Source organism: Lupinus angustifolius, chromosome LG08 (assembly GCF_001865875.1).
Source record: "Lupinus angustifolius cultivar Tanjil chromosome LG08, LupAngTanjil_v1.0, whole genome shotgun sequence".
Lineage (NCBI taxonomy): Eukaryota > Viridiplantae > Streptophyta > Magnoliopsida > Fabales > Fabaceae > Lupinus > Lupinus angustifolius.
In genome coordinates this window covers 1813931-1833544 of record NC_032016.1, presented here as the reverse complement: position 1 = coordinate 1833544, position 19614 = coordinate 1813931, and the positions used below count along the sequence as shown (strand labels likewise).

Below are 19614 nucleotides of genomic sequence, written 5' to 3'. Positions count from 1 at the left end.
CTTCTTTAGACTTGAACCTAAAATTAGGAGGAAACCCATGTTTGAAGTAGCAAGTTTCTCCAGTGTGCCTATCATGTCCATGTGCTTCCTTGTTGTCTCCTTGTTATTATGTTATTGAAATCAGTATTGCTTCTTCATGTATTCTTATTTCCCTAATTCCTCCAATACTGGTTTGAATTGATGGAGTTAATATCAGTCTTTTTTCCCTATATGTTGCTCCTTCATGATGTCTTTCTTGAAGCAAGACCATTGAAAACACCTTGTTGATAGTTGGTAGTGGCTCCATGAGAAGAATTTGGGCCTTTATTGTGTCATAACTATCACTAAGGCCCTTAAGGAAGCAAATAGTGTATCCAGAGTCTCTGCAATACTTGATCATTTTCATCAGATTGTAGCTACAATTCACAGGGCAAGAACAGGTTGGTAAAGACCTCATATCATCCAATTCTTTCCACAAGGTCTTTATGTCTGTGTGGAAGGTAGAAATGTATTTGTCTCCTTGTTTAATGGAGTGAATTTTTTTACAATAGATTAGACATCCTGAAATGGTCTCCCTTGGAGAAATGTTCCTTTAGATCCTCCTAGAGTTCTTGAGCATTGTCAATGTATCTGGTGTTTTAAGCTATTTGTTGTGTGACTGATCTTGTGATCCAAGAAATCACCAAATTGTTGCACCTTTCCCATGAGTCAAAAAATGTATATGATTGTAGTGGCGCATTTATCCTACCATCTACAAATCTGAACTTGTTCTTAATGAAAGTGCCCTTCTCATGGATCTTGACCATGAGTGATAATTCTTATCATTCAAAGGTGGTGTGACTAGTGTAGTGCCTGAATTTTCTCCTGGATGAAGATAGTAGGGGTTGGTTGGATTTTGTGAGGTGTCAATAGCCTGATATGGATGTTGTATTTCACCTGCTTCAATATCAATGGCTTTGTTGGTTTGTAGATCGAATGTGGCAAATTCGTGAAGAAGAAGAAATGTGAATTTTAGCAGCAGAGCTCTCATTTGGAGAGCTCTAATACCATATTGGAATTCATATTTGAGAAGAAGAATTGTATGGAAAATGATATATTGTATTGATTGATTTCTGAATTACAAAGGAAAGATCTATTTATCCTAATGCAAGCAAGTTGCTTGAGAAACAAACAACATGCTAACTAACAACAAACTAACACACTAATCACATTTAACACATGTGTAAAATAATATGCTGCTAAAATCAAAACTAAAATAACAATTTTGTCCATAACAAAATAATCAAGCATGAGTCATGGACATAAGCCAAGAGATGCATCCTAATGCACTATGACACAAAGTTGATACACCAATGTTGTTACTGTTGCATCAAAAGTCTTATGCTCTTCTGCACTAAGTTTTCTATAAGTTTTTTTTTTGGTTTCCCACAGGTATCCTCGCACCGGAGGCAATCCTGTCCGAGCCGGAAATATTCACATGTACGTGGGGCTAACTCTCCTAACGGACATTTTTTCCATCCACAAGACTCGAACACAGGTTCTATAAGTTGTCTATAAGTTGCTCAACAGTTTGGATTGTTATATATAGTCATTTACCACATAAATCCTAATTGTGAGGCCTACACATACTTACATTAATGTCATCAAAATATAATATTTTTTGACACTATTAAGAATATCTTTTCATCTATAAGTAAAAAATTGATTTCTTTTGAAATGTGTAAGTGTTTATTTTAACAAATGTCGTTCCAAAAAATCTAACATTTTAATCTATCTATTTTAAGATGTAGTGGATACATGAGATGAGACCTTATAATAGCATACTTAAAACGAGCTATGAGACAGTATATGCAAAACATTTAATGATAAGATTGTGACCCAACAATGAAATATCAAAGAGAAAAGTCAAACACAACATTTCAAAATTATTATATAAGTTTTCATATTTCGAAAACATTAAATAACATTTAATATGATGAAAAATATTTTAATAATTTTTTTTGAGGAATATATGTTGGAAAATTTTCACAAACAGATTTGTCCATGCCATTTTAATTTAGGCGAGCATTAAAAGTGCGTAGACATAGTGAATTTCGTATGATATATATATATATGGTCACGTGAGGCATGAAGTATATTCATTTAATTATATATATACTAATTAATATATGTTTAAAATTCTAAATAGCACATAAAATATGGAATTTAAATATGTACTTGAAAAAATATACTAATTATGAATGACATTTAATCATATTTTTTCCTAATATATAATTCTTTCTATAGGTGATTATTAATTTTAAAGCTAGGAATCCACAAAATATTAAATAAAAGTCTAGTAACTAATATATGTTTAAAATTCTAAATAAGAGATACAAATATGGAATTTTTCCCTTCCAAATACATGTAAACAAGAATAGTCATAACAATGGGAATCATTCACGTGATAATAATTTTTATGTAAAACTGCAGGGAATAATAAATCTACATCATATAATAAGATATGAAAGATTAATTAATAATTATATGATCACTTAAAAAATGATATGTTTAATTAATATATTACAAAATGAAAATACAACTCATTCTCATTAATTTATCAAAATTGATTGATTTACAAGAAATGTTATAAGTGCTATATATATATTGAAGCACACATAGTTATAAAAACCGTACCGTACCGACCGGTTCAACCGGAAAATCGGTGAACCGGACCCCTAACCGGTACGATACAGGTGTTGAACTGGGCAAGTATCAAAACCGGTCAAAAATGGTCAAAAACCGGTCAAAACTGGTGAACTGGCCGGTATTTTACTAAACCGGTTAGTTTATACATATATGTATATTGTTTTAAAACTTAAAAACTCATTACAAGGTGACTCATCTTTCCAACTCTTCTTTAACACTTCAAGGCACATGCTTCCAAAGCATACTTAGATTACACATTTTGGTTGCTAATATTCGTGTGTAATCTCAGTGACATTTGTGTAATCTTGGAGTACTGTATGAAAATAGGATTTAGTAGAAAAATATAATATTCATATAAAATAACTTTGACTCCTTGATGTTAAATGTTAAAACTCTAAATTTATTTGTTTTATAGAGTGAGTTGTGAAGTTATGTCATTTATGTATATTTTGTGGTTGTTAAGTGATACTTTTGGATTGATATATGTTTTTTAATTTAGACTTTGAATTTGTTAAAGACTTAAAGTTGTGAATTTTGAGTAGATTATAAATATGGATTATAAATTTGAGTATCTACCTATTTGAATTTTTTTGTTATAGGTTTATATATATATATAAGTATAAGTAGGTATGTCCGGTTTAACCGGCATGCAGTTTAATTACTGAACCACTGGTTGAACCACTGTACCACTATACCAGTACCCTGACGGTTTGATAACCGGTACAGTTTTAACAACACTGGAAGCGCATTGCCTTGTAAAAATAGAAAAGTAACTAAATGGAAAATTAACTCAAACTAATTCTCCCAAGAAACTAATAAACAAATACCAGCATATGTTGATTCAAGTGGTACATGTTTGATTCTCCTTAAGCAAGATATCGGGTTCGAGTCATGTGGAAGGAGAATACCTGTAGGAAACAAAAAAAACTAATAAATAAATGTTGTAAAACAATTTCAACATGTGTTAAATGTGTAAAACGTGTAAAATGTGCCAATTACAAGAATTGCTCAGTGAATGCTCCACATGACTTTCTAACCAGTTAATTGATTAACTATAATGTTAATCGATTAACTGTTATTGATGTTGTCTTGTTTCTGCTAGGTAGCTTTGTTTTCCAACAACCCCCTCAAGGTGAGGATAAATGTTAATGACCATCTTGATAATTTGATTTGATAACAATGTGATGGATCATAATATCGATCTTGATGTGATTGGATTTTCTCAACCACTTCATTACTTTCCTCGTCATAAATCATGACCATATTCCGATGGTATCTCATGATTCTATATTGTTGGAGGATTCTTTAAGTATACTAAAGAACCCAAGAAAATGTGTCTCTTCTTGTTCTTTGGACAAGATTGATAGTGTGATGATCAAAATGTGTATGGTTGTTATCAGTTGCAAAATGTCTAAGGCAATAAAAAGGGGAGCACGTTGTTATTGGTGTGGCCTCTTCTTTGCTTGTTGCTGTTGAAGCACATGATGATGTTTGCGCTTGCGGTTACCAAGTTTTCGTTTGTGAATCCTCTTGCGGCGAATGACTTCGACATCATAGAAACCATCATCACCAAAATGATGTAAATATATCTTTCTAGATGTGGAATTGTGATTTTCTTCTTCTTTCTCTTCTTGTTCATCTTTGCTTTTAATGCCGAAATTTCCGCAGCTGATGTATTCCCTTGTGTGTCAAATTCTTTTGAACATGACACAACCAAGATTGGTAATACACCATGGCTGCTTTTGACTTGTTTCTTACAACAATTAATACAGGTACACGAACATGCTCCAAAGTAGCATATTTTAAGATGATTAATGCAAGGTCTACGTCTTGGTTAATGTTGATAGTTAGCATAATCATTGTTAATCTTCCAATGCATAGTAATCTTCTCTTCATATGGAAAAGCGGTTAGAGAAAGAATTGAAACCAAGTCTTGTTCATAACTTTCCAAGAATGGAACCTGAACGAGAATTAGGGATGGCAAAAACCGACCCGTGGGTACTATGGGAATACCCGCAACAGGTACCCGCAATAATAGCTTATAAGTGGGAGTGAGTTTTATGATACCCGCGCCGCGGGTACCCGCGAATTTATATATTTAGTTTTTAGTTAAATTTTTATATATATTTATTATTATTTTAAGATTATATATCATATACTTTATTATTATTTCATAATAAATTACACATATTTGAATATGATAATAAACTTATCATATTATTCATGTAACAATTATTTTTACATATTGATTATTACAAATTATATAAATATATAATTAAAATTAAAAACTCGTTGGGTAACCGTAAATACCTGCTGCCCACAAATATTGCAGGTTTGGGCACGGGAAAGCACTACCCACATCCTCCTCACCCGTTGCCATCCCTAATGAGAATCAACCACATCAACTTTCTTTTTCCAAGTTATGAATTTGTCTTTGTCATAATTGTTCTTCTTCTACTCATCTCTACAGCTCAAGGACGCAACCATGATGTACATATCGATCAACAAATTGGAAATTGCACCACTATAACATTGAAGAAAAGTGGTGATTGTGGTGAAATGTGATATAGAGTGTAAAAGTTGAGCCATGAATGTGAGTAATGATTATTTGTTGAATATTGAGATAGAAAAATAATTATCATAAAGGATGTATAACGGTTATCAAAGCCTTTAGGATGAAGGCTCTGATAACATATTACAAAATGAAAATATAGTTCATTCTCATTGATTTATCAAAATTGATTGATTTACAAATAAGGCTATAAGTGCTATATATATTGAAGTACATTGCCTTGTAAAAATAGAAAAGTAACTAAATGGAAAACTAACTACTTCCCCTAACAAATTAATAAACATTTGTTGTAAAACAATTTCGACATATGTTAAATATAAAAAACATGTCAATTACAAGAATTGTTCAGTAAATATTCCACTTGATTTTCTAACCAGTTAATTGATTACTTATAGTATTAATCGATTAATTGTTTCTGCTTGCTAGTTTTGTTTTCCAATATAATATATTTCTCCTTTATCTTATAGTGTAATACTTATACATAGTGAGTGTATCCATCCTTCATTTATATTATTTTTTAAAAAAGTCAATTATACTAAAACATAAATGATAAATGATATATTAATATATACAAAATTTATACTCGGGTGCATACATTTTTTTTCTTTCTTTATCTTATAGCTCTTGTAACGTGAGGTACTTAGGGCTTGTTTGAAGTTGGATTTTGGAGGGGAAGGAAGGGAAAAGGAAGGCTTGAGAGTCATCTCACAAGTGTATTTCATGGCTCACAAGCCTTCCCTTTCCCTCCAAAATTCAACTCCCAAACTAACCCTTAGGGTCATAATATTTAAGAAAAATTCAAAGAAGACCCACTAAGAGTAAAGTTGGTGGGTACCTAGGAGGAGCATGATTGCATGAATCTTATTTATTGATCTGAATGAAGGTTGGACACGGAACTTAGATCACACATTTATTATGAGTCATGAGTTAAGACTAAAGATTACACGCCACTCAATTGCAATTACTCTTCCTCACTCAATCTCAATCCCATATTTTCATACGTCCCGAATCAATCAGGTTCATTCAACAAATAATATAAAAAAAATGTTAATTTACAATTTTAGAATTTTCTTTTTAATTCAATGACATTTTTTATTAGACTGAGACAAAAAATTGGGATAAGAATGATGATATATAATATCTATCACTCATATCTCTATGCTCCATGTTTTGTTTTATGGATAACAGTCTTATTCCATATTGTCATTGCCTCAAAAAATATTTAATTTTTAGAACAAATATATTTTTAATCAATTGTAATAATTAATACATAAGATAATATATTTTTATGAGAGCACTTCTTATGTCCTAAAAGTATACTACTTTATATTCATTATCATTTACAAAAGATTCATCACCCCCAAGTATAGCACTTTATGTATTATTCGCTGTAATTGATTAACAAATATATTTAAATTAAATTTGTAATAATTAAGTATTTTTGTCCAATCCTAAGTAATGATACATATATTTTGTGGGATAGAAGATGAAATCTCCTTTTTAAGATAATAGATCTATTCTATAGGAGATTTATCAAAATGAAAAACGTTTTTCATATTATTAATTGTTTATATTTTGACATATTTTATAAAACTTATTTTAGAATAATTAGTTTTCTTATATTATAATAAAATTATATACTTGTTTAACTATTTTATTTTATACATCTATAAATGTGGACATTAAACTCACGATGTAAAATTTAAACTATACAAATCTCATTAACTTGAACCAACAACTTATCCATAGATATGTACCCGTAAGAGAGGAGGAGTGCATGTCTTTACTAATTATCTCATCCAATTTTTTGCTACAATAAAAAAATAATGAAACAAAAATAATTATCCAAAGAAGATAATTTACAAATGATGGAATTAAATTTTATAGTGTTTCACGTTGCTTGTAATTTTTAGAAAGAGAAATTGCATAAAAACACCCAAAACTTTATATTTTTGTAAGGAGATATTATGAATTATTTTTCGTTCTAATTACTCCTTAAACTTTAAGTATTGATAAAATTAGTCTATCCATGAAAATAATGTTAAATTAATAGCAATAAAAATATTCTAACTTAAACATTTCCTTTTAATCTCAATTATTAAATTTTTATTTTTTATTTTTATTTTTTGTATATATAAAAATATTACTGTATTAACCACTTTTAACCCTAAAATTTACTTATATTTTTCTTAATTAATTTTATATTTTGATGACAATTTCATATGAATATGAACATTCGCTAACCTACATTATTGTATTGGTAATGTTGCAATTTTCTTATTAATCTTTTATAATTTAACAATATATTTATATAGAACAACTTTCATAAATTAATAAAGTTTAAGGAGTGATAAGAATGAAAACATAGTCCATAACATCTATTTTTAAAAAACATAAAATTTATAGGGACTTTATACACTTTTTCTTTTTAGAATGCAATATCTATCTAAGCAAACTCCTATCTTAATAAATGACAAAATATGGTAATTTATATTCGTCATAAAAAAAATCTTATCTAACTTGTGTCACCACTATGATAAATAGACACTATTGAAAAAAAAATCATATTTAATGTATTTATTTACAATAAATTTTATAATATTATAATTAAATATAATCAATTCTATATTACTATAATATGACCGATTAGGAAAGTAGAATATTTACATTCAAATTTCTATGTATTACTTCCTATTAGATTTAATTGTTACCTCTTTTAATATTTATTTATTTTACATTTTACTATAACTATACACATTTATTAAAAATGATCTAATTGGATCTAATGAGATAGTCTTATTCCTATAACTGAAAATATTGTTTCTAGAAACTATACACATTTATAATTTACACTTATAAAGTTTTTTTTTTTATAAAACTAAACTAGAATGATAAAAACAATGAGTTGACTTTATGGTTGAATAAAAATAGTCCCAAAATGAGATAAATCACATGTTCAACATTTTTATCAAAATTTTATAATTGATCAACAAGTTATTTTATTTTAATTTTTCTTAATAACAAATTGCAACAAAAAATAAAATCTGACACGACATAAAGAAGACACGTAATAAAATACAACTAGAATGCCCAAAAAAGAATAAAATACCTAACAAGGAAAAAAAACCACTAAACTAAAATACACAAATATATACAGCTATATGCTATATAAAAGTGGTGACGTGTTTGTTTTTTATTGGTTTATTTTTCAGATTTCCATATTTATATTGGCTTTATTTGGGAAAATGTTAATTTTCACCAAAATATAGTGACAGCTTTTAGTTAGTTGTTATTTGATTTTTTAATTTATTTGTTAAAATAAGTGTAAAGTGATATAAAACATAAAAAATAAGATATAAAGATATAATTTAGTTTGTGATTAGCCAAATCTGAATGCGGAATTATATATCCGAACTTGGATACAATGATGCTAAAAAAAACTACAAATTATGCCAAAGTGAGGTTTTGGAAACTCAATCTCTAATATGATATTAAAATTTAACTAACTAAAATAACTAAAACTAACTTTAACTAATAAAATATTAACTCGAAATATATTTCAAACAGTTGTCAAACTACCATGAAATTTGTCATTGTGATTTAAATGGATTTGGTGTTTGAGATATGTTATAATATGTAAAGATTTATATATAGTGATGATCTAATATTCATTTGCATCATTTTTATTTAAGTGTCAGTGATTATTAAAAATAAACTCTAAATGATACAATAACAGTATAAACACTCTTATATTATTGATGTATAAATCTTTTTCTTATATACATATATGATTTTATAATTTTCTATTACTTAAATTGGGTTTGAGTTGAGTTCACATTCGACTATCACATATATTAAATCCGAAATTAATATTTGAAAATAGAAAAAACTTGAATCGACTTAAAGTTTGATTTCATGTTAAATTTGAGTTGAATCTAGATAGATAATTATGAGTTCTGTATAGAATACCATCAAAATAATTTAATAAGTGTAAATCTATGTACTATTAATACATATCAATATATAATTTATTATTTATTTGTATTAGTCGCTTTTTTGGTATACTAAGGATATATTCTCACTTTTTTTTTGAACTAATTCCTTTCGAGTTGGTGACTGCCATTTCTAACAAGTTTCACTCCCACCAATCAAAGTCTCAACCTTACAAATTCAGTGTGACCTTATACCATTAAATGAACGACTCGTTAGTAATCGTGTTAGTCGATGATTAATGATGATGATGATGCATATACTTTATTTTGTATAATAATTTAATTTGCCGCAAGAGTAGAATATCTCGCAGTAGCGGCTATGTGTATAAATTAGTCTTATAATCTTATCGACGCAAACATTGATTCTTCTTCATTTCTCTGTTACTCTGCAACAATGGCGAATTCATCCATTACTTTTCATTTCAATCATTTCAGAGTTTCCACCAATTCCTTTCTCTCACAATACGAACCTCTTCTTCTTCTCATCACTCCTATTTTCTCTCTATTCATCGCTCATTCAATTCGCTCTTTTTTCAATGTCTTTCGTGATAAGGGATTCAAAGCCACAATAATCACTTTTATCTTGAACTTCATCAAGTAAACATCGATAATTTAATCAATTAACTGTTTCGTTATTTCTTTATTTTTTTCAATTAATCTGATTTGTGATTTGTGTTTTGGTTCAACAGATTGATCCCTGGCGTTAAAAGCTACATCCAAGCTGAGAAACAAAAGGTTAGTTAGTTCGAATCGGCGGCGAAACTTTTCAGGTCTCTTTGCGTGTTGATTTGTTTGGATTAGATTGATTGTTGAATTTGAATTTGAGGACAAGTAGGAAAAATAATAACACCAATGAATTTTGTGTGTGTTTGGTCTAAACACTTGGTTTTGTGAATTAATGTAATGTTCCTGAATGTTTCTTAACCCGAAACTGTATCATTGGATAGTAGAGGTGGCATTTAAAGATTTTGGGGTCTTAAATCTTAATGATGCTTAAGATCCACATAGGATGGTAATATTTAAGACAAACTAAGTTGGGGGACTAATATGAAATAAATAAAAAAGATAGGGGATTGGGTTGAAAAAATTGGAGGATGGAAAAAAAGAGACAAATTTTTACCTGATATATCAACCTTGAAACTCCACAACATAAATGTTAGCTGTCCCACAAAATGGTCTCAGTCCAAACATTACCTTTGTCCAGCATAATATTCCCGTATGGTCCCCCAAAGGCCCAAACAATAAATTGTCATTGTACTCTCGTGATCTTCACATAAGGCTACTGGGGTTTTGAGTGAATGAGTTGGAAAAAGAAAATTTAATTACCTTTATTTTATGTTTAATGTTGAGCTGCTAGCTTAGCTCTAAATTTGGCTTAGACTTTGCTTAAACTCAAAATCTCTCCGCTTATGATGTGGATGAATGGGTGAATTTTTAGTTTCTTAGTAATTAAAAAAGCATCTTTAAGGTATTACAATATTTGAAGAGTAACATTTGGGGCGGAGTTCGGCCCAATTATTTTGACAGTAAGTTTTTAAGACCAGATATTATGGAAGTTGGATTTCTGAATAGATTGTCAATGATGTGTGAGTCTATACCTCTCACTCATTATCTTCTTGTGATGGAATGCTACATTTAGAGATTTTTATTTTCTTTGTACTTCTAATTTTGTATCCCCTTAAAATTTGAGGGTGGAAAAACATTCAGGGAGAGTTCTTCATTTAAAGTTCAAAAGTTTTTTACCTTCATTTTCTAGGGTCAATTTGGTATGATGGTACATAAGGAGGTGACAAAAAATTCATGGATAGTTTTAATTGTAAAAATGTATTGAAAACTGAACTCTGAATTTCTTACCCCACTCACATTTTTACTTCATACCAGATTGGTTGTTAAGGGGATGCCAAACTTAGGTTCCATGAGTTTGTACACTAGTTGGTTTGCTGACTAAGATTATTGCTTGTCAAATCCATACAGGAAAACACAGCATTCAATATATGACAATAGTGCTTGATTAATACTCTGATTAGTATGTGGAAATGAGTATCAATAACGTCCGGAAGTGCTTTTTGCAAACTGAGTTACAAGTTTTTTCCATTGTTACTAACTGGCATACAGTTTGTTTTAACAGTTTACTGCTTTCTTTAACCCATGGATCGTGGGTGGTGTCTAATTTTGTTGTTAATCTGGTCACTGGGTACACAGGTTGTGGATCAGATGCAGTCGGGTGGTAAATCTAAAAGAGAAGGTTGGCTAACAGAGTTACCAAGCACAGGACTAGGAAAAACTGTCCTTGAAAAAATGAAAGAAGAGAAAAGAAATGATCCGGTTTGGCAAGGCAAATGTTCTGGTACAGTGTATGTTAGCAATTTGGGCAGCATTAAATGTCAAATTCAGATTATTGTGCTTGCTATGCTTTTTTCCATTTGATTTTAGGCATGGCCGATGATGACTTCTGTTCTTTTGTTATTATTATTATTATTTTTAATTTTTTTAATTTCTTGCAGCTACATTGGAGGCAGTGAATCTGATGGACATTTTTTTGTGATAAATGAGGCATGCTCAATGTTAGTAAGACAACTGAGTTATTGTTGTGTTTTTTATGTTTGCCAGTATGACTTCATAATTTATTGATTGACAGGCATGTTTTTTAAGTTTGTAATACATGTAGCAGGGTTTTTGCTTAGCTCAGTGGTTTTGAAACGAAGTAAAATTTCAGTATACCTAGTTTAGACTTTAGAATACCAGAGTTCATTTGCTTCTGGGGAGCAGTCAGCCCACTGTTGAGTACTAATATCAAATTATTACGTGTATTGCCTTAACACTATTCTGGCTTCTGACATAGTCTGCTGAAGGAGACATGGGAAGAGCTTTCGTAACTGTTCAAATTGAAAATATTCAAAGCAAGCCTAGAGTTATGACTTCCAATCTGCCAATAACAAATATTGTCGACACCTGTTTATTAAAAATCTAAACCTGCAATATTTCTTTATGTTTCTGAGCCTCATGGGACTGTTTCAAAATTAGGTGTGGACATCAAATTCATTAATGGTGTTTAGATATTCAAATAACTGGCAGTTTCAAGATCCAATTGGCATATATGTGTGTGTCTATTGTTTAAAATCATTTTGTGCTAATTAGGTAGGCCGTTTTGTTGAATGTATTCAGCAATTGATATCGATGAACTTTCAGGTTTGCACATACCAATCCCTTGCATTTGGATGTATTCCGGAGTGTAGCACACTTTGAGGCAGAAGTGGTTGCAATGACAGCAGCACTTCTTGGAAGTAAGGAACATAGTTCTGGAGGACAAATATGTGGCAATATGACATCGGGAGGGACTGAAAGTATATTATTAGCTGTCAAAACATCTCGTGATTATATGAAATCTAAGAAAGGGATTACAAGACCTGAAATGTATGGCACTAATTATTCATTATTATCTGGCAAATCATCCTTTTTGTAGTATGGTTTCCATGTAACTTTCTTCTCAATTGTAGGATAATTCCCGAGTCTGCACACTCAGCGTATGACAAGGCCGCCCAGTATTTTAATATCAAGTTATGGCGTGTTCCGGTGAACAAAAATTTTCAAGCAGAAGCGAAAGCAATTAGACGTCATATTAACAAAAATACCATTATGGTATGAAGTTACTCAATCATGCCCAGTTATTTTTCTGATGCTTTTGGTGCCAATTTGATTTAAAAAATATAATTTTTTGTTCAGTCTTTTATATGGGATGTGAACTCCTAATAACTTGAATCCTTGTTGTCAAGTGAAACTGATTCATGATAATGCAGATTGTTGGATCTGCTCCAGGGTTTCCTCATGGAATAATTGACCCCATTGAAGTAAGTTTTTTATATTGTTATTATATGCTGAAAAAGAATAAAGGTTCTACTTGCTTGATGAGTTACATAATACAGATAATTTGGAAATTTCTTCCGTAGGAACTTGGTCATCTCGCATCAAGCTATGGTATTTGTCTCCATGTGGACCTTTGCCTTGGTGGCTTTGTATTACCTTTTGCTCGTGAGCTTGGGTATGCTCATCATAACTTACTTTATATTACTTAACTATTTATTACATGTTGTTGTCATTTTTGTAATTCTAGCCTTTGATTTTTTCTTTTACTTAGTTCTTTATTTGATGATACATCCCCAAATTTTCTTTAGTTTTCGAACAGCTTTGAAGCCCTTACAGGAACTGTTTCTCATTTACATGATTTTTTCAGTTTCTCTCTGTCATCAAGTCTTATTGTTGTTTGGGATTATTATGTGTTTGGCATGTTATTTTCATCTGCTTTCTAAGAACTAACGTCTACAGTGTTTTCCTGATTGATTTTTTATATTAAGTATAAGACATCTGCAAACTGCAATCAACACATTGGGAAGAGTCACTGTTATATTGGACATTATATATAGCTCTTAGGCTGAACCTTTTGTCAATATCAATTTAAGTAATTCATGTTACTCTTTCTGACTAGGTACCCCATTCCACCTTTTGATTTTTCTGTTAAAGGAGTTACTTCTATATCAGTGGATGTGCATAAATACGGATTAGCCCCCAAAGGAACAAGTATCGTTCTATATAGGAACCATGAAATCAGAAAGGTAAGTCATTGGTTTGTTCAAAAAGTATCAGGCAATGACAGAAGAATTACTTTTAAGTCTAAAATTTGAACCTCAACTCAAAATTTGGTTATAGCAATAGAAAGTAATTAATTGTAACTGGGATAATTTGTCCAAACTTGTGAAGAAATAGTTTAGAAAGAAGAACAGGGCCTCCTTTTTGCATTGCAAAGCTATTCCCCCCTTGAAGAACTGGTTTTTGGGGGTTCTTGGTTAGCATTGAGTTTGTCCATTTACTTTGGAGCAGTTATGTTCCTTGTTCTATTGAGAATTTTCCCTCTTGAAAGATATCTTGCTGCCCCCTTGTATTTTCCTCGTCTCCTATCTAATAAAATTTATTTTTCCATACATAAAAAATGACATCCCATTATACTCAGTTCTGTTTTATTTGTGTTCCCCTTTCCCCCCATTTCATTTTGTTTTATGGATTAACTTCTCTGCTACATGCCTTCCTCTGTTATTGGAAAACTGGTTGTTGGCTTATTTGCAGCTGATTACTAATGTATTTTCTTTTTGGCTTCTGGACTCAACAGCATCAATTTGTTGCCGGTAAGTTTGCAATTTGTTTCTACTAATTTTTTTGTTTAGGGGTTATTTTTACGAGTTTAATTTCGATGCATCATTAGTGTATGGTTTTCTACATTATTCACCAATCACATGTTATGCATAAATGACTTTCACTGTAGCTATTATAAAAGTCAGATTTTTTAATAATGTGTTGATACATGACTAATTGATTGTTTAAGAAATATTTATACCACCAGTGCATTCTATTTAAATTCTATTTTTATACTACGGTATTGTGCATAGAAATGTGTATGTGTCTGTGTTGAGAGAGAGAGAGGGATCTTGTTTAAATAATATTATAATATTTTCATGCTTATTATTTTCTTAACATTGAGTGGATAATATGACTGTAAGGAAATGTGAAGAGGATAGGTGGTGATATAAACTCGAGACGGAAGCTTGTTTTTGCATTTCAGCTGTAGACAGCAGAACTAGCCACATATTTGTTTGGAGGAAATGCTGTATGTTATAGGGATTAATTGCATTGCGGTTTTTGCCCCGTGACTGATAATTTGTGCAAATGTGACAGTTACTGAGTGGAGTGGTGGGTTGTATGTGTCTCCAACCATAGCTGGAAGCCGGCCTGGAGGTCTTATTGCCGGAGCATGGGCAGCAATGATTTCTCTAGGAAAAGAAGGTCAAGTGTCCATATCCACTCTGTGCAGTGCCTTTGAAATAATAATTTACTTTCTCTTTCTTCTAACTCTTATGCCTAATATATGGTGTATGGACAATTAATGGTGCATTTTTTTCTACAGGTTACTTGAAAAATACAAAAGAAATTATGGAAGCATCAAAAAAAATACAGAAAGGGTACAGTACTGTGTTTTTCTCTATCCATCTTTCCTGTTGTGTGTGGTAATAGATTTTCGAATCTAATAGTTATGCTATGTGCAGTGTAGAGGAGATTCCCGAGTTGTTTGTCGTTGGAAGGCCCGACATGACAATTGTGGCTTTTGGATCTGATGTTCTGGACATATTTGAGGTCAATGACATCATGTCATCCAAAGGATGGCATTTGAATGCATTGCAGAGACCCAACAGGTTGAGCTAAGTGATGTATCACACTGGCTAATATTTGGATCGAGTTAACCTTCATTTCGGTCTTTGAAAGATTATGTTATAACACTGGATAGGTTCTTTAAAAGTTGTGTTACTAAGTCTTAAAAGATTTAAACTTGTTAAACTGTAAGCTTTTATGTGACCACCAATTTGAAGGCGTTTCAAAGGATTTAATTGGCAACAACTTTTAAGGATCTATCTGTCGATACCATTATCTTTCTAATACCGAATTCAGGATTATTACAACTAAAACTATTTCTGTATTATAAAACTTGATTGATTATGGCTCAATTTTAAGAATCTGAAAACATTTTCTTTGTTCTGCTTGCATCAGCCTCCATATCTGTGTGACACTGCAGCATGTGCCAGTTGTTGAAGATTTCCTCAGCGAGTTGAAGGAATCGGTGAAAACTGTAAGTTCTTCACTTGATATGCAATCCTACTTAAGATTATATCATTCTACTACACATGATTATTAACATTATGATACTTTTCCTGGGTCACCAACATGGTGGTTCCACTTGATGTCACAGTTCATTGTTTAATACATTGTCTACTGTCTTAATTAGATTGGTATTTTCTGTTTCACTTATTATTATTATTATGTCTATCTTTCCTTTTTCAATTTCAGGTGAAAGAAAATCCTGGTCCAATAAAAGGAGGCCTAGCACCTATATATGGTGCCGCAGGGAAGATGCCAGATAGAGGCACAGTCCAGGAATTGCTGGTAGAATATATGGACGGTACTTGCTAGTAGCCGATTGTCGACAATCTATCGCCTTTCGCTCCTTTTTATCGGTCGAAAAATATTATCTCTCATTATTAGTTAACGTCTATTTAAATCAATTGATCAATCATAAAGTAAGACACCGATATGTGTCGTGTTTCGTGTGTGAGAACATATATTATCTCCTTTTGTATGGTCCCATTAGTAAACCATATTTGATTTTACTGTGCCTTCTTTCATATTGATTAAACAACTCAAATGAATAGAAAAGTAATGCTCATTTGTTTGTGTCATTGTATTAGTCGATTTTCTGGTGAGATTAAGACTTGTTTGTTGCTGATAATTGACGATTACTAAAATATTGTATTTTGATTCCCTCCTAGACCTTATTGTTGAAATATTGTACACATGCTCTCATTTCCTTTACCTTTAAGCCAAATATCCACTTTCTTAACTTGTTCCCATGGAATTCACACCATCATTGCCCCAAATTTGGGCACATTTTCAATACACCCAACTTGTTTTGGTGCATGAATACATCCAAAATAGTTAATTTAGACGTAAGTATGCTTTTAATCCATGTGAAGTAAAGTGTTTCTTTTGTTATTATCCTTAAAGAGCATCAAAACTTACAAGGACTAAAAGATGTGTAAGAATCAAAATCTATCTCACCATTTTTTTCGTCTCAATCTCACAACCCTAAAATCTTTCGTCACCGATTGTTATCACCACTACCACCACAAGTGACAAATACTACTAGACTCCATTGTTTCTTCATTCTCGTTATCACCCTTTTAGAGTCCATTGTTTCTTTCCTCTCCCGCTTTTAATAAAACCTATTTCGAGTCTTGGACTCTTAGTTCCTTGAATACCAATCATTTTCCTTTGATTGTGTTCTCCTTTTTGATTGTTGTTTGGTGATGATTACTATAAGATTCAACATTGAAGTTGTGAAGTTAGAAAACGGTGGTGGTAGAAGTGGCTGGTGGTGGTGCATTTTGGGTTTGTTTATATGGATCAAAGCCTAAAGTCCTTATTTTACTAAAAACATGTATCAGGTTATCACAACAATTGTCAAGCAACTACCACCTTAAAACCATGATTCGAACCGAACTTAGATCCTATCCAAAAGCCATCACCTCATTCCTCGCCATCGGCATTGGATGGTGAGAATCAAGATTGTTATGGATTTTTGAAGAGCATGTATAGTTGTATGGTTGTTGAAGTCTTAATGGAGGGATGATGGTTGATGTAAGATAGGTGATCTCCAAATAGACTTGGAGTGAAAATAGATGCATGGGTTGTAGAGATGATTGCACACAAATTAACAAAGCATGATAAATAAGCTCAACGAAATTTACAAAACTAATAAACTAAGCATCTAACATTTTAAACCTATCTCTTTTTAAGGTTTCATCTCAAAACTAATTGGCAATGAGGAGTAGTCCAACATATATTTAAACTATTCCCAAGACAATGAAGTATACAATACAAGACTTACTTTTCATCATCTCGTATATATTTGACCAAATTTTATACTTTTTGGAGTTTGAAGATGGGAGACAAAGAAGAAGTATTCTCAAAGACCATCAAACATAAGGGGATAATGGGAAGAATTAAATATTTATAGTGTGTACTATCAGCATAAAAATTTATACAATTCAGTATATCATTCATAATTATTTATATTACTTTTTTGATGAGTCAATAATAATTAAATATGAATAATAGATAATATATTAACAATGTATAAAATTCATGTACTAGTAGTGTATATATTTTTTTTAATGTAAGGGGAAGGGTCTAAAATCACTTTTTTTTTTATGTTGAGCAATACCACATCCTCTTAACATCTATAATCATGAACCACTTTTCCATTTTTAAATAGGCTATGTTGTTTATTTTATATTCATTTACATTTTTTAACAATTGAAGAACATTCATTTAAATGGTGAACATCTTTCATTTGTCTAAAAACACCATAGGAATGAAGAACAAGAACGTTCTTAAAAAATGTAATAATACCATTGTTGGTGCTAAGAAATCTTATAATATAAGATAATATATTATAGTTGTTACGTTCCTTTATAAATGTCGTCCTAGATTATTTTATACAAATCAAGAGAATCGTTAAAAATATATGTTTTTAGCAAAGTAGTTATTGGGTTTCCTGGTATACTTTTCTGAATTCATCTACCCATTTTATTATACTATTATTTTTCTCCCTACAACAATATTGATAAGCATATAATTAATAGAAATAGTTAAATAAGAACAAAAAATTTCTAAAAAATAGAGGAAGGACCACCATTCAACCTTCACGTTTTTTTTCATTTCCAAATATTAATGATGTATCACAAACCAATTAAAAGATAATACCTAATTAAAAAGAAAAACTATAAAAATAGAAAATATTTTTTTTATATTACTTAGTGGAATATGATTAGGAATGGCAACGGGACGGGACGGGGCGGGGCGGGGGCGAGTTTGCACATACCCAAACCCGATTTGAAATTCAAAACTCAAACACGAACTCATACAGGTTGAAAATAAAGATATCGTCCCCGAACCCATCGGGTTTCGAGTAACCCGAACCTGAAAAACCTGAAAATTATAAATGTATTAAGGAAAATATGATATAATTTTCGTTTTATTTTTATCTAACATTTCTATTTTCTCTTGTATTATTTTCAATGACCCAATAGTATGTAAAGTAAAATTAGAAATTAAAAACAATAGATACATGATAGAAATTTCAATTATAAATTGAATTACATTATTTCAAGGCGGGTTCGGGTCAGGTTCTTTGCTTTACCAAATCCGAACCCGAACCAAAAATTAAACCCGAATAAAACCCGAACCCAATTATATCGAGTTTTCCCCGTTAAATTTGGATTTGGTTCAGACAAGTATCCACGATTTTGATTTTTATTGTCATCCCTAAATGTAAGACATATGATCCTTCTTCTACCCATTATAATAATTAAATTCTTGCTTTTGTACATTTCTCTTCCACGTTTCATTTCCTGTTCCTTTTTGGAATTTGTTTCCAAAATGCTTAATCCTATAATTCCTTTTCTAACTAGAGGTTGTCCCTCCCTCCCACCCTTATTTTGTCCCTCGCATAAGTCCTTTTATAAAAAGTGCTTGCAACTTGCACACGCTTTCACAAAGGATAGCAATGGGTAACTAGAGTCTGGCTCCTCTCCTATGTATAGGTAGGATTATGACATATGTTAAAAATAAAATTTTGATAGTGTCGATTTTTACTTTTCTAAATTAAATATTTTTAAAAACTACCCCCTCTCACATTCTCAGTATTGGAGAGTCCAATATTAAAGATGAATCTATTTCGGGTACTTGCAACTTGCCAGATTTAGGTTCCTGTTTCATGGTACT

General features: G+C 31.1%; 1 protein-coding gene across 1 annotated transcript; it reads left to right on the top strand.

The window, feature by feature from the left end:
- On the top strand, positions 9568-16510 carry LOC109354787 (sphingosine-1-phosphate lyase). The gene is made up of 15 exons (XM_019597511.1): positions 9568-9828; positions 9921-9966; positions 11434-11585; positions 11736-11795; positions 12421-12645; positions 12729-12870; positions 13029-13079; positions 13179-13270; positions 13715-13841; positions 14393-14408; positions 14956-15063; positions 15185-15239; positions 15324-15470; positions 15823-15901; positions 16120-16510. The coding sequence occupies exons 1-15, from the start codon at positions 9626-9628 to the stop codon at positions 16240-16242; spliced, it is 1626 nt and encodes a 541-aa protein (XP_019453056.1). The 5' UTR covers positions 9568-9625; the 3' UTR covers positions 16243-16510.